We start from the raw sequence: 22807 nt of genomic DNA, 5'->3' as shown, positions 1-22807 counted from the left end.
GCAAACAAAAACGCAGCAAAACGCATGCACAACGCTGCGTTTTGCGCCGCATGCGTCGTTTTTTTCATTGAATTTGGACGCAGCAAAAATGCAACTTGCTGCGTCCCCTGCGCCTGGACGCGGGCGCCGCAGCGACGCATGCGGCGCAAAACGCAAGTGCGCCGCATGTCCATGCGCCCCCATGTTAAATATAGGGGCGCATGACGCATGCGGCGCCGCTGCGGCGCCCGACGCTGCGACGCTGGCCGCAAATGTGAACGTAGCCTTATTCAGGTTTTACAACTCACACAGATTGGAGTAAGGATACAATAGAAAGCCTATGGTTTCAGCTGATGCAAAGTGAATTTAACTAACTTTTCGGCAGATATTTTAGTGCCCAATGTGTGGTGTCCAGCTGAAGCCCGTATACACCACATAATTTAAGTAGAGTATCCCAAGAACAGCATGGAAGGCCTCTCTGGTTGTGTGCAGTGCTCCATTTTGGAGGTACTTCTGAAGTAAGGGCACTTAGATACTAGTACAGACGTTATCCATATTAAGGTGGCAACCCTGGTTCAGTAGTGGATGTACTAAATCCTATTTTTCCACCAACTTTCAGGAAGGCGTGTCATCCTGGGCCCTTAATTCTGTAGTCCTTACGTTTGTAAACTTTAAGCTGATAATTATATCCTAAAGCACTCCCACTCAGGTTAAACATTTTAATTTAATAAATTGCCTTCTTACAGGCAGAATAGCCTCTTATTAAAATGTATTGGGGTTTCAGTCATGGAAATGCACGCTTGGCAGTGTATGCTTGGGAAAAATTGACTGGTTTGACTTCAAAAAGATGATACGTCAGCACGGTGGCTCAGTGGTTAGCACTGTTACTTTCCATCATTGGGATCCTAGATCCAGACCGCAACAGCAACATCTGAAAGATGATTGTATGTTCTCCCTGTGTTTGCATGGGATTCCTCCCCACACTCCAAAGACATCATACTTAATCTGTCTGAGATGGTTTAGCAAATCCTGCATTGAGCAGGAGGTTGGACACGAGGACCATGGCGGTCCCTTCCAACTGTAACATTCTATGATGGGGAATGTAGATTGTAAGCTCCAATGGAGACAGTGATGATGATGTCTGAAAAGCGCTGTGGAATTAATGGCGTTATGCAAGTGACTAAAATAATTAAATAATGGGTCATATCACACAGTTTTTTGCACTGTAATTATTTACCGTATGTCATCAAATCGATGTGTTATAACAGGTATTCATGCTCCAGTATTGCCCAATCTGACACTTTTTCAGGAGCTTCACAATTAGCAAAGGCCTTAAGACATCATCTACAAGGGTACAACTGTAAGGGCTATGAAATAAGGACATGGGATTTTGAGACAAAAACTGCGTGCATAAAGTAGTCTAGCAACTATATTATTGTGCTGTGAAAGCCATAAAAGGTTTACATTTTTCCATTTCGTAGCTATATTTAATGGTTTTTGTGCAGTAAAAGTTTTATATTTTTAGTGGTTCCAAATAGATGATTAATGAATTTATTGGTAAACTCTGAATATATATATATATATATATATATATATATATATATATATATATATATATATATATATATATATATATATATATATATATATATATATATATATTTTTTTTTTTTTTTTTTTAAAAAGGGAGTGAATGGTAAAAACACCTCAATTATACTATTTTTGCTCTGTTTTTCTAAATGAGCTGTGTGAGGGCTTATATTTTAGACAAGGATTAGATATCTGTATTGGTATCACATCAAGGAAAAAAGGTGAAAAAACTGCTAAGCAATTTGATTTTGACAATGTTTTGTGGTATTTTAGTGTCCCTTTATTTTTTGAGCAGTGTATATTGACAACTTGGTGCTACCATTCTCCATGTTAACCGTTTGTTTCCCTCCACAGTCTGATACTGCCAGCATGGATTGGACAGTGCCAGTCTGTGTTCGCACAGCACGAAGTAAGGGTCTAAGAACATAACTCAGAATTACTGATTCACAAAACATGCAAGTTTTTACCATATCATAAAGGTCAAGGGAAACTTGTTTCTTTTATTTCACATAAGTGAACCCCAAATAATGGAACTATATAATCTTATAGCAAGTATTGAAATAGTACTTACACATACTGTGCAAACATAGCAAATTAATATAAGGAACGGAAGTGGTAAATGTTATTGTAAGGTACAACAGAAATCTGGAATATTAATGGACAAAATGGAATAAAAAAAGAAACACACAACTTAAATAGAAAACGGGGGAAAAAAGACCTGTGGAGTGGAAGATGGAATGACATTGTTCTCAGCAGGGACTGGTATTACAGGGATCACAGGGACAATGGGAGGGCAAGGAGGACCAGCGTCTGTGGACTAAAAGAAAAGAAAAACATTTAACCCACTAAAATAAAGAAAACAGAGACAATTGCAAATGAAAATCAATAAAATGAAGGGAACTTTTCATACTGACACACTGCAAATTATGCAAAAGCTTACCATACTGTTGATTCTAAAACTTATCAGTTTATTAGACAACATCAATATTAAAACAATTTACAGATTATTTCACAGTGCCACTAACCTCCAGGGCACTGAACATATACAGTATAAGACAGTTTGTGTTTAAAGAGTAACCATCATTTTAATTTTTATTACATAAATTGTACATGTAAAAATAAGTAACTTTGTAATGTATCTTCTCAGATAAATGCTTATTTCTCCTCCTGAACTCATCATTCCTTCTCAAAATTCTCAATTCATGGGTAATGAATGAAGACAGATTGTTACATTACCGAGATGGAATCTTACCAATAGTAACGGTCGTCAAGGTTTCAGCAAAGGAGGGAGGAGCTAGAAGCAGAGCTCCTCCCTCATCCCCCCTCTTATTTTAGAAATGTAAATCTGCATTCACTAAACACAGATTTTACCCAGGAATTGAGAAATTTCAGAATGATCCATCAGTCCTGGTGGGAGAAAAAAAAGCAGATTTATCAAATAAGTTGTATTTGACAAAGTTTCTTATTTTCACTTGTAGTATTGATTTATTAAATACATTTTAAAACAGTTAAACTCTTTAAGCTTTCTAATTTCTAAATCTAATAATCTGGAGAAGATTGCCTCACCAGGTTTTAAAAGCATTAAATAGGTCAAGTGTGAATGATCATGTAAAATCATGTAACCTCACTGAACAAACAGCGTCTGCATTCACATTTTAAAATTGAAAGTGCAAACCGAAGCCCACCGATAGTGTGTCACAGGGGAAGATCACATCGAAGTCTGTGCTCCAAGCACAACACCAACAACCAAAACAATGAAGGTTCAGTGCACCCATTCCTGAAAACCTGGCACAATATTCCTAGCAAAACTGAACTTCATTTAATTGAATTGTAAAGTGCTGCGGAATATGTTGGCGCTATAGAAAAAAGTTACTATTTTTGACAACCATTAGCTCAGAATGTAGTATGACGTTGTATTTAACAAATATCTGCATTTATGTCAAAGAAATACCGGAAGCATGATAAAGCCCTGCAGCTCAGACAAAGTGTGGTGGCCCACATTTACACCCCTTATTAATGCTAGGTTTACATATTTGACACATAAGAGGATCATTCCCACATTTTGATTTCTACAAATGGAAAATGGCAACGTCAAAATATACCAATCACCCTCCGTATGACACCTTAGAGGCAGCCGGCATCTGACAGAATTAACGTGTGGGAGCGGACTAATCTCTGACCTGATTCTAGAAGTGTAGTTTCCCTCAGGACTGGTCCGTGCTGTATATAAGGCTGTGTGCACACGATGCGGATTAGCAGCCGATTTTTCCGCACAAAAACGCTGCAGATCCGCATTGTGATGTACAGTACAATGTAAATGAATGGGATAAAAAAATAGCTGTGCAGATGGTGCGGAAAAATCAGTGCGGAATTGCTGTGGATTTCAAAGAAGTGCATGTCACTTCTTTTGTGAGGATCTGCAGCGTTTCTGCACCCCTCCATGTTAAAAATCCGCAGTGGCAAAAACCGCAGAAAATACACATCAATTCCGCATAAAAACCGCGGCTGCGGATTCTGCCAGGAGATGCGGATTTTGTGCAGAAAATTCTGCACCTCTTTTCCTACGTGTGCACATAGCCTTATAGTGACCAGGTTCTGTGCTCCTATTTTATTCCCACAATACCCAAATAATTCACGTTTTCTTTTTTTCTTTTATCCATATAGTTCCATGGATATGGGCCTTATTATTTACGGTAGTACTAATTGAATTGTCTTTACCACAAGGTTTTTGTTGAGTTTTTTTAAGCTGCGTATTTTTGAAAAAAATACCAGTTACCGTATATACTCGAGTATAAGCCGAGATTTTCAGCCCAAATTTTTGGGCTGAAAGTGCCCCCTCGGCTTATACTCGAGTCACGGTCGGCGGGTGAGGGGGAGAGGGCACTGAGGCATACTTACCTGCTTCCGGGGCTCCTGGCACTCCCCCTGCCCGTCCCACGGTCTTCGGTGCCGCAGCTCTTCCCCTGTTCAGCGGTCACATGGGACCGCTCATTAGAGAAATGAATAGGCTGCTCCACCTCCCATAGGGGCGGAGCCGCATAATTCATTTCTGTAATCAGCGGTGCCGGTGACCGCTGACAGAGGAAGAGGCTGCAGCACCGAAGACCAGCTGTCCGGGGGAAGGAGCGGGACGCCGGGAGCAGGTAAGTATTACATATTTACCTTCCCTCGTTCCACCCGCTGAGCGCCACTCCATCTTCGCTTCCTCTTGTTCTGACTGTTCAGGTCAGAGGGCGCGATGACGCATATAGTGTGCGTGGCGCCCTCTGCCTGATCAGTCAGTGCGGAGAGACGCCGGGACGGGACGCTGAGGAGCTGCGGGCAGCAAGAGAGGTGAGTATGTGTTTTTTTTTTTTATTGCAGCAGCAGCAGCAATGGCACAGATTTAAGTGGAGCATCTATGGGGCAACGGTGCAGAGCACTATATATAAGGCACAGCTTTATGTGGAGCATCTATGGGGCAAGGGTGCAGAGCACTATATATAAGGCACAGCTTTATGTGGAGCATCTATGGGGCCATAATCAAAGGTCAAAGGTGCAGAGCATTATATATGGCACAGCTATCTATGGGGCCATAATCAAAGGTGCAGAGCATTATATATGGCACAGCTATCTATGGGGCCATAATCAAAGGTGCAGAGCATTATATATGGCACAGCTATCTATGGGGCCATAATCAAAGGTGCAGAGCATTATATATGGCACAGCTATCTATGGGGCCATAATCAAAGGTGCAGAGCATTATATATGGCACAGCTATCTATGGGGCCATAATCAAAGGTGCAGAGCATTATATATGGCACAGCTATCTATGGGGCCATAATCAAAGGTGCAGAGCATTGTATATGGCACAGCTATCTATGGGGCCATAATCAAAGGTGCCAAGCATTGTATATGGCACAGCTATCTATGGGGCCATAATCAAAGGTGCAGAGCATTATATATGGCACAGCTATCTATGGGGCCATAATCAAAGGTGCAGAGGTAATATATAGCACAGCTATCTATGGGGCCATAATCAAAGGTGCAGAGCATTGTATATGGCACAGCTTTCTATGGAGCATCTATGGGGCCATAATCAAAGGTGCAGAGCATTGTATATGGCACAGCTTTCTATGGAGCATCTATGGGGCCATAATGAACTGTGCAGAGCATTATATATGGCACAGCTTTATGTGGAGCATCTATGGGGCCATAATGAACGGTGCAGAGCATTATATGTGGCACAGCTTTATGTCGAGCATCTATGGGGCCATAATGAACGGTATGGAGCATCTATTTTTAATTTTGAAATTCACCGGTAGCTGCTGCATTTTCCACCCTAGGCTTATACTCGAGTCAATAAGTTTTCCCAGTTTTTTGTGGCAAAATTAGGGGGGTCGGCTTATACTCGGGTCGGCTTATACTCGGGTCGGCTTATACTTGAGTATATACGGTACCTATTTTACGTTAAAAAGGTGAAGAACTGGTACAGTAAATCTGCAGCATCAAACTCACCAAAAGCTAAACTTAGCCTGAGAGAAGTGAATTCTAAATCGCCCCACATTCCCTGTTAAAAAAAAGAAAAGGAAAATAGGAATAGGAAGCAAAACATCACTCCGATCCATCAATGAAGAAAAATGGTAGTGGTCTTAAAAAGTGGCAAAACACAGAGATTTGGGTTTTTGTTTTTTCTTGTTTTTTTTTTTTTTACAAAATGACTTTTTAAGCACTTAAGAGAAAAAAATGCAACTTTGTTGGGGAGAGGGTTGTGAATGGTGTATTAGTATGTCTGTTATTTCCTCTCTCTTTTTTCCTGCTGACCAGCAAACTTTCCTCTGTCCTCTATTGTTTCTACAGGCAGTGGGATACAGCATTCCCCACTGACCCCCAGCATTACCATCTGCACGTGGTAAACATCTTTGCAAAATTAAATTTTAATCACCAAGTTTGAAAAATGGAAAAACAGGTCAGAATATCAGGAGCTAAACATATGGGATCACAATTAAATGATCACATCTGTTACCAAAAAAAAAAAAAAGTTACCTCTCCAAAAATAATATTCCTAAGGAGCAAAACCATAAAAACATAATTGCAGCAAGCAGTCTGAGGGAAAAAAAGTGATAACAGCAGCCTTAGGCCATGTTCACACTTCGCGGTTTTTACCGCGGATCCGCGGCGATTTTGATGCTGCGGGTCCGCAGCAGTTTCCATAGCGTTTCCATTAACATGTAAACCCTATGGAAACCACAGTGCACATGCTGCGGGAAAAACCGCACAGAAACGCAGCGGTTTAAAACCCGCAGCATGTCACTTCTTTGTGCAGAATCGCAGCGATTCTGCACCCATAGAAATGCATTGAACCGCTTACTTCCCGCATGGGGCTGTGCCCACGTTGCGGGAAGTAAGCGGTTCAATGTGCGGTTGCTACCCGGGGTGGAGGAGAGGAGACTCTCCTCCAGGCCCTTCGAAGCATGAATAGTGTAAAAAAAAGAATTAAAATAAAAAATAATGCTATACTCACCTCTCAGCGCTGCCCGCGGCCGTCCGGTCAGAGTTGCTGTGCGAGCAGGACCTGTGGTGACGTCGCGGTCACATGACCGTGATGACGCCGCGGTCACATGACCGTGACGTCATGAAGGTCCTTCTCGGCACAGCAGCTTTGGAATCGGACCGCCGAGTGCAGCGCCGAGGAGATCGCGACGTCAGAGGGTGAGTATAACCAATTTTTATTATTTTTATCATTACTATTGATGCTGCATATTGCTGCATATGCAGCATCAATAGTACAGGAGTAATCCCGCAGCGGAAACCACGGAACAAACCGCGATAAATCTGCAGGGATAACCGCAGCGGTTTTGCCCTGCAGATTTATCAATTCCGCTGCGGGAGAACCCGCAGAGCACACCTCAAAGTGTGAACCCGGCCTTAGGGTATGTGCACACGCTACGGATTTGCTGCGGATCCGCAGGGTTTTTTGAGGTGCAGAAACGCTGCAGATCCGCAAGTGATTTACAGTACAATGTAAATCAATGAGAAAAAAAAAATGCTGTGCACACTTTGCGGAAAATCCGCTGCGGTTTAAAAAAAAGTAGCATGTCACTTCTTTTTTGTGAATCTGCAGCGTTTTTGTACCCACTCCATCATAGAAAACCGCAGGGGTAAAAACCGCAGCAAATCCGCAAGAAAACCGCAGCAAAAACGCACAAAACTATCTGTAGCCTCCTGTATGTTGGTTACATATGCCAAACACTCAGAACCGAATTTAATGATAATTTAAGAGGTTGTCCGGTCAAAATCGAATCCTCCTAGCCTACACTGTGCGCTGCAGGGGATTTGGTTTCAGACCTGGGTACAGAAGGTGTTATACTGTACATACCCCCGGCCAGTGGGCATGGCCTCGCTCCATACACTTGCATTGAATCGAGGCGTGCGCCCTGACCAGTGGGCGTGTCCAACTAGAGAGCGCGGCCTCACTCCACACAAGTGTATGGAGAGTGAGGCCGCGCCCACTGGCCAGGAATATGTATAAGTCATACATACTCTCCAAGCCAGAGTCTGAAACCGGCGAACCCTCGCAGCGCACAGTGTGCTGAGGGGATACATAAGCCTGCAGTCACACAGAGTGAATGCAGACTTATTGGTTTTGACCGCACACCACCTTTAATGATGACCGACAAAGCAAAAACAAAATTACTTTCTAAAAGCAAAGCCCATCTTGACATCTGAATATTAAACATGGAGGTGTTTTTGAGGATATAAGCATTACACCAATTGAATAAATATCTCAAATGGACAACTAAAATCACAGATATGTCAGTTTTCGATCCAAGGCATGGATTAAAAATGACCCATACAAGTCTAAGGGTCCATGAAAATAATGGAGCATATAAGCATATGGATGGCATTCATGTGTGGTCCGTTTTTTTTTTTTTTTTTTTTTTATAGCTGTAGTGGACAAAAGTTTTGCAATTTATTTGTATATTTGTTCATATGTGAGAATCACTGATGAAAAACTGATTTCAATCTGAAACATTGATCAAATACTGATGTAAATCAGATAAAAAAAAATACTGGTGAAATACATACCGTTTTTAGGAGTACCAAAAAAATCACTGATGGCTAAGACAGGCTTTAAAAGTATAAGAGTACCCCTTGGATCCAAGCACAGAATGACGACGACCCTTCTAGAATAATATCTCTAGCTACATAAGACAACTATACCTATACTTATTGATAATCTTATTTTTGGTTTATACAATCTGGTAACTCACATCAACTTAATTCTCATCACTAACACCCAATGTTCTCTGTCCCCCCCCCCCTTTTTTTTTTTTCTTCTCTTCCTGTCCTTCCCCCTTCTACTAACCCGAATATAATTCAGTTAAAATTGTTATATATAGGATTTACACAACTATGACAATACCATCAAGGATAATGTATTTTTCAGCTTCTTAATCTGTCATATTTCCCCCTGCGAGGGGATTCTTGAATTTTACGATCTATGTTTTCTATGTTTAATGATGTTTTCTGAAATAAAAACTGTTGAAACTAAAAAGTATAAGAGTACCAGCACCCCATTATTAAAATTTGTTTTACCCTATGTAATGGAAAAGTGCAAATCAGTAAGATTTCTGTTCCAAATAGCAGACTAATTAGGAACGCAAACCTTTCAGATAAAACAATCTCTGAGGAGACAAAATTCTTTCCATACACAGATTACATACTGTAATATAGAAACCATAAACTAGATTCTGTTTGGCATATTCTGGCTATTTAAATGCCTCCATTCATGTCAAATGTTTCATACTTTCTTACTGAACTACCTTTAGCATTTTCACTTATGACATTTCCCAATGCATACACCAAATGTATCCCTATATCCTCATCAACCTAGCATATGTCTCAATAAAATGAGAGGGTACAATTCAAAATTCCCAAAAGTTGGAAACAAATGCAGAAAATTCTGGAAAAACACTAAACATGGTCGGTTGTCAATCATGACAAGAGATCATTTTGTGTTCTGTAACCTTGTAATAAATGCATATTGCAAAAGATGGTATTTCCAGCTTTCTGTTGTTTGTCCATTTACCCACAGATTGTGCTCAAGGACAAAACAAAAACAATGGATCAGCTATTTACAAGGACAAGGCAGAAAGGATAATCTAAGTTATGCATAAAGGTCGTCACTTCTACTGAATGTCTATAAAATAAAACTTTTCAAGTACATACGTGTTAAAAATAATTCTATATTCGAGTAAAATAAAGGTTTATGCCACAAGAAGAAGTATTCGCACACACAAAGTAACTATACCTTGATAAAGGAATAGTTTGACCAAGAACCATCAGACCACCAGCCACTCGTTGCTTTGACTTTAGCAGTGCTTCTGGTTGGGCTTTTTTTAACGCTGTCGCGAAGATTAGTAAACTTTCCCTTGCTTTTGGAGGAAGAAGGTAAAGTTGCAGAGCTATACGATCTTTGCATGCATGCCGTCTGTTGAAAGTGTTGGTGAAGATGCTGGACAGTGGGATGATGCAATTTTTGTCGCATTTCTATTACATTCCGAGAAATACTGGCCATGACAAGAATCCTTTTCAATTCCTTTTTTTTTTTTTTTTTAAAGTACTACAAAAATATTTATGTTTGAGAACAAAATCTTACATCTAAAATTGTGCCATCTGTGAACTGGACTAGTAAAAGAAAAGCAGGCACAGCAAAAGCAGTTTTTGTTTCCCTGCAGCTCACCAACTCGCTTGTTAATTAAGCTACACCAGCGGAATGAAAAAGGACAGACAGCCCTGTTCCTAGGCATGAATAATCAATTCTCAGCACAGATTAATGTGTGTGAATCAAAGGTCAGAACACACAACCACCATCTGATGGCCAGACATGTGCAGGAAACTGACATTTAAGTGTTAACATTTTTATTGTAATTGATTTGAGTGTAAATAATTTTCATTTCAAGTACCGTAATCTTTACTTATAAATAAATACATACAAAACAAGTAAGGAAACAAATGCAGTTTCCCATGAACCAATAGCAGTTAAAAGATGCCAGTGCTTTACATTTTTAATTAAGATACATTCCATCTGTAGATGTCTGTGGCATGTTAGTAGAATACATCATAAATATATGTGGCCTTTTCTTTTGCAGTCTAAGGCTATGTGCACACGTAGGTCGGGTCCTTGCGGGTTCTCCCGCAGCGGATTTGATAAATCTGCAGGGCAAAACCGCTGCGGTTATCCCTGCAGATTTATCGCGGTTTGTCTTGCGGTTTCCGCTGCGGGTTTACTCCTATACTATTGATGCTGCATATGCAGCAATATGCAGCATCAATAGTAATGTTAAAAATAATTAAAAAATGGTTATATACTCACCCTCTGACATCCCGATCTCCTCGGCGCTGCACGCGGCGGTCCGGTTCCAAAGATGCTGTGCGAGAAGGACCTTCGTGATGTCACGGTCATGTGACCGCGACGTCATCGCAGGTCCTGCTCGCACAGCAACCCTGTGACCGGACGGCCGCGTGCAGCGCTGAGAGGTGAGTATATCATTATTTTTTATTTTAATTCTTTTTTTTTTTACACAAATATGGTTCCCAGGGCCTGGAGGAGTCTCCTCTCCTCCACCCAGGGTACCATCTGCACATTATCCGCTTACTTCCCGCATCGTGGGCACAGCCCCATGCGGGAAGTAAGCGGATAAATGCTTTCCTATGTGTGCAGAATCGCCGCGATTCTGCACAAAAGAAGTGACATGCTGCGGAATGTAAACCGCTGCGTTTCTGAGCGGTTTTTCCCGCAGCATGTGCACTGCGGATTGCGGTTTCCATAGGTTTACATGTAACTGTAAACGCAATGGAAACTGCTGCGGACCCGCAGCATCAAAATCACTGCGATTCTGCAGTAAAAACCGCAACATGTGCACATAGCCTTAGGGTATGTTCACATAGTTTTTTGAGGGAACATACAGGTGAATACCATACCTAAGTTTAAGGCAGGTGTAGAAAAAATGATGAAAAGCAAGAATGCTTTCAAAATTAGAAGTGTTAGTTTATTTTCATAATTTAGCAAAATTGTGAATGAACTCTTCCAGGTGCACTTGAATGCAATTTTTTTATGGAATTTGTCAGGTAGGTTGTTCCCAACATTTGGAGATCTTTTATAAATGTTGGCTTATGCAAATCTTTTGCCTCGTCAATGAATACCACACAAACACAATTACCGTATGTTAAGATCAGGACTCCGTGAATGCCATATCATCGTTTCTAGGACTCTACTTTTCATTATGCTGAATATAGTTCTTAATTACATTGACTCTATGTTTGGAACAGTGTCCTTCAGCAGAATACATTTGTAGCCATCAGATGCCTTCTTAATGGATTAGTATTTGCTTTTATTGGCAGATTCTAATCCAAGAAATGGGAAACGTTGATAACCGTAGATGCAGTGGTTTAGGAAAATCAATCTGTGAAGGACTAAAATTAAGAAAGAGTAAAGCAGGCTTCATTTTGTGCTTTTTGACTCCATCTTGTTGTTTACGAGATAAATTCTGTTATTTAACTAGGTAAAAGTTCATAGTTCTTGTGGGGCCAGATTGTTCCGGCCTGGACAAGATAGGAGACTGAGGGTGTATTGTTCTGCGAGACCTTGACGCACAAGCTGTTATGTTTTTTCCTATGCCACGTAGACACGGCCATACATGTAGTTTACGGTCTTTCTGTATTCTTATAGGTTAAGTGCTGCAAGTGTGTTTTTATACTATTGGTTGAAGTATAACTTGCTAAAATCATAAAAGAGGTGACATAATAAACGGGGGTTAGAGATCTGCCTTTGATCCTCCCACACAGAGATACGTCTCCGTCTGGTCATTCTCAGTTGCCGGCAACGCCCTGTGGATTAATTTGGAAATCTCTTGGTCAAAAGTGAATGGTCACTTCAGATCCTCCCCCAACAAATGCAGCAGATGAAAGACACAGCATGCTTACTTCCCCTTCACAACTGCAAGATGTCCAGCAGTGCCATCAACTCAGAACTTGCTGCAATCAGAAGGATCCAGCTACATCTATCAACTGTACAGAAAAGTCTGGCTAGAAATTATTTTCAAGGAAAAATTACAGACAAAAACCCAAAAGGCCAAGCAAAAATTACGTATGAAAAACTAACTGGGGTGCAGAAAAATGTCAGCAGGTGCTCTGGACTGAGGAGTCAAACTGAAACATTTGGCTGTAACAAAGCAGTAACAAAGTTTGAAGCGAAAATTCAGCAAATTAAGTTGTAATATGGTCAGGATTTTTGGTATCCTCATTGCTGAGAAATACAGCCAGATACCTGCTCATCATGCAATACCATCAGGGAGACGTCTGATTGGCTCCAAAATGATTCTGCAACAGCCAACAATCCCTAACATACAGCAGACAATATCATTAAAGTGGTTTCCCCATATTTGAGAGCTAAATCTGAAGTCACTTAATGTGTCTGCAGACTTCTGAACCGTTATTGCAGGTGTGAAGAAGCGGTCACATGTGAGTATGTATGTGACTTGCATACATGAGGTCACGTGCCAACTAGACATGTTCGGCTTCTCTACATTAACTTCTATTGAGAAAAGTTCTGACCTCAACATCAGAGAGTCCATCTGGAATTACATGAACAGACAGAAGAATTTGCTCAAGTCTACATCCACAGAAGATCTGTGCTTTGTTCTCCAAGAGGTCTGCAGCCTCTGTGCCGAGTTCCTTGAAAAAATTTGTGCAAGTGTATCTAGAAAAATTGATGCTTTTTACTGGTTTTGAAGACAAAAGTTGGTTAAACCAAATACTGATTGATTTAGATTTCTCTTTTGTTTATTCACTTTCCACTTAGCTAATTGAAGAATTCTAACTTGCAGCATCTTTTCCATACCAACCTAATACTTTTCAACAGTGCTGTAATTTTCAACAGAAATCCACATCACTAATCCAGTTTCAAGCGGATTCCACAAGAAATAAACAAAGAATTTACATATTTTCTTTTCTTCATCAGAAAAAATAAACTTGGTTTATGAATGGAAATGTTGATTTCCAAATTTAAATAAAAAAATGTGTTCGGATATCTGGATGCTGAAACATCTATGCAATTCTGGTGTATGGAAACTTTTACACATGGTAGCAGCAACAGGATCCAAAACAATTCTTCACACATGGCTTAGTCCGAGACCACCTCCATACAAATTGTTTTTGGATGAAAATGGACTGGGTGGAGGAGTCTCTTCAAAAGGAACAAAGATTTAAAAATTTCTTTGACATTCGGGAGTTTTATAGAACTTTTACCTCACCACATTCGTAAATCCTTGACAGTTTTGTACAAACCACATTCTTCAATTCTCTCACTCCACATGGGATCCGAAAACATGCACTACCATTCACCCAGACAATTTTGTGCTTTCCATGAAAACTCATACTCTTATTAATCAAATGAGTTGCCAAAAGAATTGAAAATCTAGTTGAGACATGGACAAGGTTCAAAAAAAATAATTTTTTTTAACCCCTTCATGACCAGGCCTATTTTGACCTTCATGACCTAGCCATTTTTTGCAATTCTGACCAGTGTCCCTTTATGAGGTAATAACTCAGGAACGCTTCAACGGATCCTAGCGATTCTGAGACTGTTTATTCGTGACATATTGGCTTCATGTTAGTGGTAAATTTAGGTCGATAATTTTTGTGTTTATTTGTTAAAAAATTGGAAATTTGGAGAAATTTTTGAATTTATTTTTATTTTATTTTTTTCACAAAATGTTTCTTTTAGCCTCAATTTTTTTGTTTTCACATTGGCAACAGGATAAAATGGACCCTAAAATTTGTTGGGCGATATCTCGAGTACACCGATACCTCATATGTGGGTGTAAACCACTGATTGGGCGCACGGCAAGGCTTGGAAAGGAAGGAGCGCCATTTGACTTTTTGAATAGAAAATAAACTCCAATCGTTAGTGGACACCATGTCGCGTTTGGAGAGCCCCTGTGTGCCTAAACATTGGAGCTCCCCCACAATTGACCCCATTTTGGAAACTAGACCCCCCAAGGAACTTATCTAGATATGTGGTGAGCACCAATCACCCCCAAGTGCTTCAGAGAAGTTTATAACGCAGAGACGTAAAAAAAAATAAAATCTTTTTTTTTCCCTCAAAAATTATTTTTTAGCCCACTATTTTTTATTTTCATAAAAGTAACAGGAGAAATTGGACCCCAAAAGTTGTTGTCCAGTTTGTCCTGATTACGCTGATACCCTATTTGTGGGGGTAAACCACTGTTTGGGCGCATGGCAGTGCTCGGAAAGAAAGGAGCACCATTTTGGAATGCAGACTTTGATGGAATGGTCTGCGAGCGTCATGTCGCATTTGGAGACCCCCTGATGTGCCTAAACAGTGGAAACCCCCCAATTCTAACTCCAACCCTAACCCCAACACACCCCTAACCCTACCCCTAATCCCAACCCTACCCCTAATCCCAACCCTAACCCTACCCCTAATCCCAACCCTAACCCTAATCCCAACCCTAACCCTACCCCTAATCCCAACCCTAACCCTACCCCTAATCCAAACCCTACCCTACCCCCAACCCTACCCTAACCCTACTCCTAATTCCAACCCTACCCCTAATCCCAACCCTAACCCCCCCTAATCGCAGCCCTAACCCTACCCCTAATACCAACCCTAACCCTAATCACAACCCTACCCCTAATTTTAGCCCCAACCCTAACCCTAATGGGAAAACTGGCGCAGGGGGAGATCAGCGGGGCAAAGGGGAGATCAGCGGGGCAGGGGGGGAGATCAGCGGGGCAGGGGGGGGAGATCAGCGGGGCAGGGGGGGAGATCAGCGGGGCAGGGGGGAGATCAGCGGGGCAGGGGGGGAGATCAGCGGGGCAGGGGGGAGATCAGCGGGGCAGGGGGAGATCAGCGGGGCAGGGGGGAGATCAGCGGGGCAGGGGGGAGATCAGCGGGGCAGGGGGGAGATCAGCGGGGCAGGGGGGAGATCAGCGGGGCAGGGGGGAGATCAGCGGGGCAGGGGGGAGATCAGCGGGGCAGGGGGGAGATCAGCGGGGCAGGGGGGAGATCAGCGGGGCAGGGGGGAGATCAGCGGGGCAGGGGGGAGATCAGCGGGGCAGGGGGGAGATCAGCGGGGCAGGGGGGAGATCAGCGGGGCAGGGGGAGATCAGCGGGGCAGGGGGTGATCACTGGGGTGGGGGGTGATCACCGGGGGTGGGGGGTGATCACCGGGGGCAGGAGGGGCTGTCATATGTGGGGGGCTGGGGATATGCAAGAGGAGATGGAGCCAGCGGCAGCAGGTGGGGGTGATCACCGGCGCAGGGGGAGGTAGCAGAGGTCGGGGGGTGAGCGGAGGTGAAGGGGGAGGGAGCGGAGGTGAAGGGGGAAGGAGCGGAGGTCGGGGGTGTGGAATTGGGCAGCAGGGGGAGCAGAGGGGAGTACCTGGCGGCGGCGATTGAGGTGAGTATGGTGCAGGGCTGCATGCAGGCACCTTGCTGTTCAGCTTCCATGGACACCATGAAGCTGGACAGCGAGGCAGCCATCAATAAATCCGCCCCTCCACATCTGAATGGAGAGACAGCGTCACATGGATGCTAGCACCAATCAGATCTGGGGGTGGTGACAAAAAGGGTCACCAGAGCGATCGTAGCCAAGGGGGGGCAAAGCCACCCCCCCGGGCTAAAGTACCACTCCCCCTGTCCCTGCAGGTCGGGTGAAATTACAGTTAACCCTTTCACCCGACCTGCAGGAACGTGATCATTCTGTGACACAGCATATGCGTCACAGGTCGGAATGGCACCGACTTTCATGACATATACACTGTGTCACAGGTCGGGAAGGGGTTAATTGAAATTTTCTCTTTCAAACTTTGCTTTTGTCAAAGAATGCTCCCTTTTCAGTAATTACAGCATTGCAGACCTTTGGCATTCTAGCAGTTAATTTGCTGAGGTAATCTGGAGAAATGTCTCCCCATGCTTCCAGAAGCCCCTCCCACAAGTTGGTTTGGCACTTTTTGCGTACCATACAGTCAAGATGCTCCCACAACAGCTCAATGGAGTTGAGATCTGGTGACTACGCTGGCCACTCCATTACAGATAGAATATCAGCTGCCTGCTTCTTCCCTAAATAGTTCTTGCATAATTTGCAGGTATGCTTTGGGTCATTGTCCTGTTGTAGGATGAAATTGGATCCAATTAAGCGCTGTCCACAAGGTATGGCATGGCGTTGCAAAATGGAGTGATAGCCTTCCTTATTTGAAATCCCTTTTACCTTGTTCAAATCTCCCACTTCACCAGCACCAAAGGAAACCCAGACCATCACATTACCGCCACCATGCTTGACAGATGGCGTCAGGCACTCTTCCGGCATCTTTTCAGTTGTTCTGTGTCTCACAAATGTTCTTCTGTGTGATCCAAACACCTCAAACTTGGATTCGTCTGTCCATAACACTTTTTTCCAATCTTCCTCTGTCCAACACCTGTGTTCTTTTGCCCATATTAATCTTTTCCTTTTATTAGCCAGTCTTAGATATGGCTTTTTCTTTACCACTCTGCCCTGAAGGCCAGCATCCTGGAGTCAACTCTTCACTGTAGATGATGACACTGGAGTTTTGTGTGTACTATTTAATGAAGTTCCCAGTTGAGGACCTGTGGGGCGTCGATTTCACAAACTACAGACTATTGTACTTGTCTTGGTGTTCAGCGGGGCCTCTCACTGCTCAGTTGTTCAACGGGGCCTCCCACTTCTCTTTCTACTCTGGTTAGAGCCTGTTTGTGCTCTTCTCTGAAGGGAGTAGTACACACCGTTGTAAGAAATCTTCAGTTTCTTGGCAATTTATCACATGGAATAGCCTTAATTTCTAAGATCAAGAATAGACTGTCGAGTTTCACATGAAAGTTCTTTTTTTCTCACCATATTGAGAGTTTTATGGAACCAACAAATGTAATGCTCCAGATTCTCAACTAGCTCAAAGGAAGGTCAGGTTTATAGGTTCTCTAATCAGCCAAACTGTTTTCAGCTGTGCTAACATACTTGCACAAGGCTTTTCAAGGGTATTCTAACCATCCATTAGCCTTCTTACACAGTTAGCAAACACAAAGTACCATAAGAACACTGTAGCGATGGCTGTTGGAAATGGGCCTCTATACACCTATGAAGATATTGTATTACAAACCAGACATTTGCAGGTAGAATAGTCATTTACCACATTACCAATGTATAGAGTGTATTTCAGAATCATTTAATGTTAGCTTCATTGGAAAAAAAACTGTGCTTTTCTTTCAAAAATAAGGAAATTTCTAAGTGACCCGAAACTTTTGAACGGTAGTGTAAGTGGTTCCAGAATATGGAAAAGGCATAAATGTTTCCATTATACTTTCTCTTTATGTCCTCCTCCTGCTATCTTGCAAATACTGACCAAAATACAGACACGTGAAAGTGGCCTTACAATGCAATGGCACTTATGAACATATCCTAATAACACAAATTATTATTTTTACCACTTCACAGGCACTGTTAAATAATAGTGTAAATGGAAATTACATCTTGAACACTGCATAAAAAGCTTCATGTGGGTTTGAATGAAAAAGGAGAGGGCAGCATGTTCTGAAAACTGCTCTATTGTAATGGCAACAGACTGGTGTAAGGTTGAGTATTGAAGAAAAAATCCAACAGAACAAAAAATTATATACGGTACTTCAAAAATATCAAGGCCCTGGATAGCCACTAAAATAAAAAAAGGAAGAGTGGTTTAATATGTAAATCTAGAATTTCTTAAAGCTCCATCGCTAGACCAAAAGTGACCAGATTTTGCCTTTAACAATAGTTACTGACCAATCAGCACCAAAGGGGTAAATCTAACACAGTGATCACCGCTCTTCACGCCATCTTTATCTTAGAGTTGGTGTGCAGAGTGGTTGTAGACCCCCTGTGTTACCCTGAGAGAAATTCATTGGTGGCCAGTGCGATCCTCCTGCGGTCTGTCTCCAGCTTCTAGCCGCCTGCAATCTCCTGTGCTGTGTCTTGTCTGCGTGACCAAATCTGTGAACACGCAGCCGCAGTTCCCCAATCCTTGTTCCAGTCACTCCCCATCCCAACCCCAATCCCCCACTCCAAATTTTAAATTTTTTTTTTAAAGAAAAAAATAAAAAGTGGTCCACCCTCCAAGAAAGAAAATATAAAGTGTAATAAAAGGTAAATCAAATAGTTGTGTATATCAAAAAGTAATAGAAATGTGGTAATAAGTTGTATGCACTCCAAAATCCTTCTGCTGACAAATACAAGACATCCTGAAAAATAGAAGCCCTCATAGAGCTACATTGATGAAAATATAAAAAAAACTGAGGGTATGTGCACACGTAGAATGGTCCACTGCGGATTTTTCCGCAGCGGATTTGATAAATCCGCAGGGCAAAAACACTGCGTTTTTCTTGCGGATTTACCGCGGTTTTTGTGCGGATTCCACTGTGGATTTACACCTGCGATTTTCTATTATGGAGCAGGTGTAAAACCGCTGCGGATTCTGCACAAAGAATTGACATGCTGCGGAATGTAAACCGCTGCGTTTCAGTGCGTTTATTCCGCAGCATGGGCACAGCGTTTTCAGTTTCCCATAAGTTTACATTGTACTGTAAACTCATGGGAAACTGCTGCGGACCCGCAGCTGCGGATCCGCAGCAAAATCCGCATCGTGTGCACAGAGCCTAAGACTCCTGAAATGGGATCATGAAAAAAATGCAAAAAAAAAGTAAACTTAAAGAGGTTGTCCACTGCTTTTACACTGATGACATCCATAGGGTATGTGCACACGTTGCGGATTCGTGTGTGGATTTTTAAGCGCAGATTCTGAAAAATTACTGGTGATTTACTGCAGATTTTCCGCGTTTTTTTCTGCAGAATTCACCTGTGTTTTCACACCTGCGGATTCCAATTATGGAGCAGGTGTAAAACGCTGCGGAATCCGCACAAAGAATTGACATTCTGCGGAAAATACACCACAGAGTTTCCGCAGCATATGCACTGCGGATTTAGTTTTCCATACGTTTACATGGTGCTGTACAACGCATGGAAAACTGCTGCGAATCCGCTGCGGATCCGCAGCCAAATCCACAACGTGTGCACAGACCCTCAGGATCCACACCCAGCACCCCCTCCAATCAGCTGTTAGCAGCCAACGGCAGGAAGTAATCACTTGCTGAGCTGCTCACATACCTGCCTCCTATTGATTCAATTAGGAGGCAGATGTGCAGTATCAAGCCCCGGCCACTACAAGTAGACAGAGCAGCTCAGCAATTGATTATTTCCTGCCAGATGCTGCTGACACCAAAAACTGAGCGATTGGGGTGCCGGGTGTAAGGGTATGTTCACACGATCCTGATTTCAATCCTTTTTTTTCAGGACAAAAACCGCAGCTCTTGGCAGAAAACGCAGGTGCGTTTTTGGTGCGTTTTTGATGCGTTTTTGATGCGGTTTTTGATGCGGTTTTTTATGCAGTTTTCTCTGCAGATTGTCTGTGTTTGACACAAATAAAGCTTTAACTGCAGTGGGGGGGAAAAAAAAAAAGAAATGATGTCATTTCCTTGTCCAACCCTTTTCTTCTTCCATCCTCCATTTTGGGACTAAACACCAAAATGAGTGGACGTGTTTTGAATGACAGCGCTCCGCAGAGTGCGGAGCGTAGGCCAGATCACAGCCCGCGGATCCAGCTCTATCCAGCTATGCGTCATGCGCCCCTATATTTAACATGGGGGCGCATGGACATGCGTCGCACTTGCGTTTTGCGCCGCATGCGTCACTGCAGCGCACGCATCCGGGCGCAGAGGACGCAGCAAGTTGCATTTTTGCTGCGTCCAAAATCAATCAAAAAAAGGACGCATGCGGCGCAAAACGCAGCGTTATGCATGCGTTTTGCTGCGTTTTTGTTTGCGTTGTGTTGCGGCGCCGATGCTGCGGCGCACAACGCAAATGTGAACATAGCCTAAGTGCCACGTATCACGTATTTCAGTGCCACGTATTTCAGTGCCACGTATCACGTATTTCAGTGCCACGTATTTCAGTGCCACGTATTTCAGTGCCACGTATTTCAGTACCACGTATTTCAGTGCCACGTATTTCAGTGTCACGTATTTCAGTGCCACGTATTTCAGTACCACGTATTTCAGTGCCACGTATTTCAGTGCCACGTATCACGTATTTCAGTGCCACGTATTTCAGTGCCACGTATTTCAGTGCCACGTATTTAAGTGCCACGTATTTCAGTACCACGTATTTCAGTGCCACGTATTTAAGTGCCACGTGCCACGTATCACGTATTTCAGTGCCACGTATCACGTATTTCAGTGCCACGTGCCACGTATTTAAGTGCCACGTGCCACGTATTTCAGTGCCACGTATCACGTATTTCAGTGCCACGTATCAGTATTTCAGTGCCACGTATTTAAGTGCCACGTGCCACGTATTTAAGTGCCACGTATTTCAGTGCCACGTATCACGTATTTCAGTGCCACATATTTAAGTGCCATGTATTTAAGTGCCACGTATTTCAGTGCCACGTATCAAGTATTTCAGTGCCACGTGCCACATATTTAAGTGACACGTATCACGTATTTAAGTGACACGTATCACGTATAAGTGCCACGTGTCACGTATTTAATTGCCACGTATTTAAGTGCCACGTATCCCACGAAGATTTTCCATGGAGAACAGACACATCCAGAGACATGTCTGCTCTCCACGGCTGCAGCAACACACTGACAGGAGCCATAGTTCCTGTCGGTGTGTCACTGCGCATGCGCGAGCGAGTTTACCGGCGGTCATTGACCCCGGCACTCTCGCTTAACGGCAGTGCTGCGTGGGAAAGTTCAACGCAGCTGTACTGCCGTTAACCGAGACGCCGGAGCCATTGAACTCCGGAACAGTACGCGATACACTGCTAGGAGCTTCGCTCCTGGCAGTGTATCGCCGGAGAGCAGCCGATAGGCGTGGGACACTCGTTTTATGGATTCTGCGGACAGGGAGTATGAATTTGATTTTTTATTTTGTGATTTTTTCCTGGAGGATCGAGGGCTTCGCCTACAAGTGTGCTGTTGGTGAGTATATACTCTGTTATGTGTTGTATGTACTGTACTGTGAGTCATGTATGTGTATTGTGTGTAGGTGTTTTGTGTAACTTTACAACTGTGCTAAGTCGCCGGACACAGGGACAACTCTCCCATCCTAATACCGGATGGGAGTAGTAGTCCCATACGGCGACTTAGCACAATGGTGGCACTAGCGTCGCATGGGGACACGCGCACACACACACACACACACACACACACACAGACACACACAGACACACATACAGACACACACACACACACATACCAAATCAATCAAACGGCCGACACGATCCCCATGCGACGGTACGCCTCCATGTCTCTCCGCCCAAGCACTTCCGCCCACGCACTTCCGCCGGCTTCCCCGCACTTCCGGCTGCAGCGGTTCTGCACCACAAACCGCAATAAAACCCGCAGATATATTTTTGATCTGCGGGTTTTACTGCGGGTTTGACCTCACAATGGAGGTCTATGGGTGCAGAACCGCTGCAGTTTCGGGGAAAGAAGTGACATGCTCCTTCTTTTTTCCCGCACCGATTCATCGCGGCTTTTTAAGGGAAATTCAGGACCGTGTGCACAGTGGTTCCTGTTTTCCATAGGGGTACATTGTACTGTACCCTGCATGGAAAACAGCTGCGGAACCGCAGCGGCAAAACCGCTGCGGTTCTGCAGTAAAAAACGCACTGTGTGAACATGGCCTAAGACTCCAGTCGATCAGACATTGACCTCTCTCTTCAGGAAAGCCTACAGCCTGCAATAACCATGCTGCCGCGTCACCAACCGCCAGAGCTGCCGCTCCTCCGACCTTCTGTTTCCTCCCCATTATCCCGTAGAATGTTGTAAGTCCGCAAGGACAGGGTCCTCTCCCCTCTGCACCAGTCTGTCATTGTAAATTTGTTTACTGTAAACGTTATCTATAACCCTGTACATAACCCCTTTTCTCATGTACAGCACAATGGAATTAATGGTGCTATATAAATAATAATAATAATAATAATAATAATAATAATAATGACAATGACAAGCCTACAACCTGCAGTAACCACCAATCGACCAAACCGCTGCACGACCAGCTCTATCCTCACCTACTGTATCCTCAACCATCCCTTGTAGATTGTGAGCCCTCGCGGGCAGG

At 43.2% G+C, this 22807-nt stretch overlaps 1 protein-coding gene across 26 annotated transcripts in view; it reads right to left on the bottom strand.

Annotated features, from left to right (window-relative positions):
• Positions 1-22807, bottom strand: part of DLG1 (discs large MAGUK scaffold protein 1) — a 389579-nt gene that overhangs the window by 164305 nt on the left and 202467 nt on the right. For 12 of the 26 annotated variants that reach the window (XM_077290372.1, XM_077290374.1, XM_077290377.1 and 9 more), the window contains one exon: positions 2288-2386. The exons of 13 other annotated variants lie outside the window; for them this stretch is intronic. In XM_077290372.1, the coding sequence (XP_077146487.1) occupies positions 2288-2386 (99 nt within the window). Of the gene's footprint in view, positions 1-2287; positions 2387-9862; positions 10195-22807 lie in introns of those variants that run through there. One more of the 26 variants, XM_077290399.1, reaches the window with a different exon arrangement.

The sequence above is a fragment of the Ranitomeya variabilis genome, chromosome 2 (genome assembly GCF_051348905.1).
Source record: "Ranitomeya variabilis isolate aRanVar5 chromosome 2, aRanVar5.hap1, whole genome shotgun sequence".
NCBI lineage: Eukaryota > Metazoa > Chordata > Amphibia > Anura > Dendrobatidae > Ranitomeya > Ranitomeya variabilis.
This window is presented reverse-complemented; position numbering and strand designations above follow the sequence as displayed.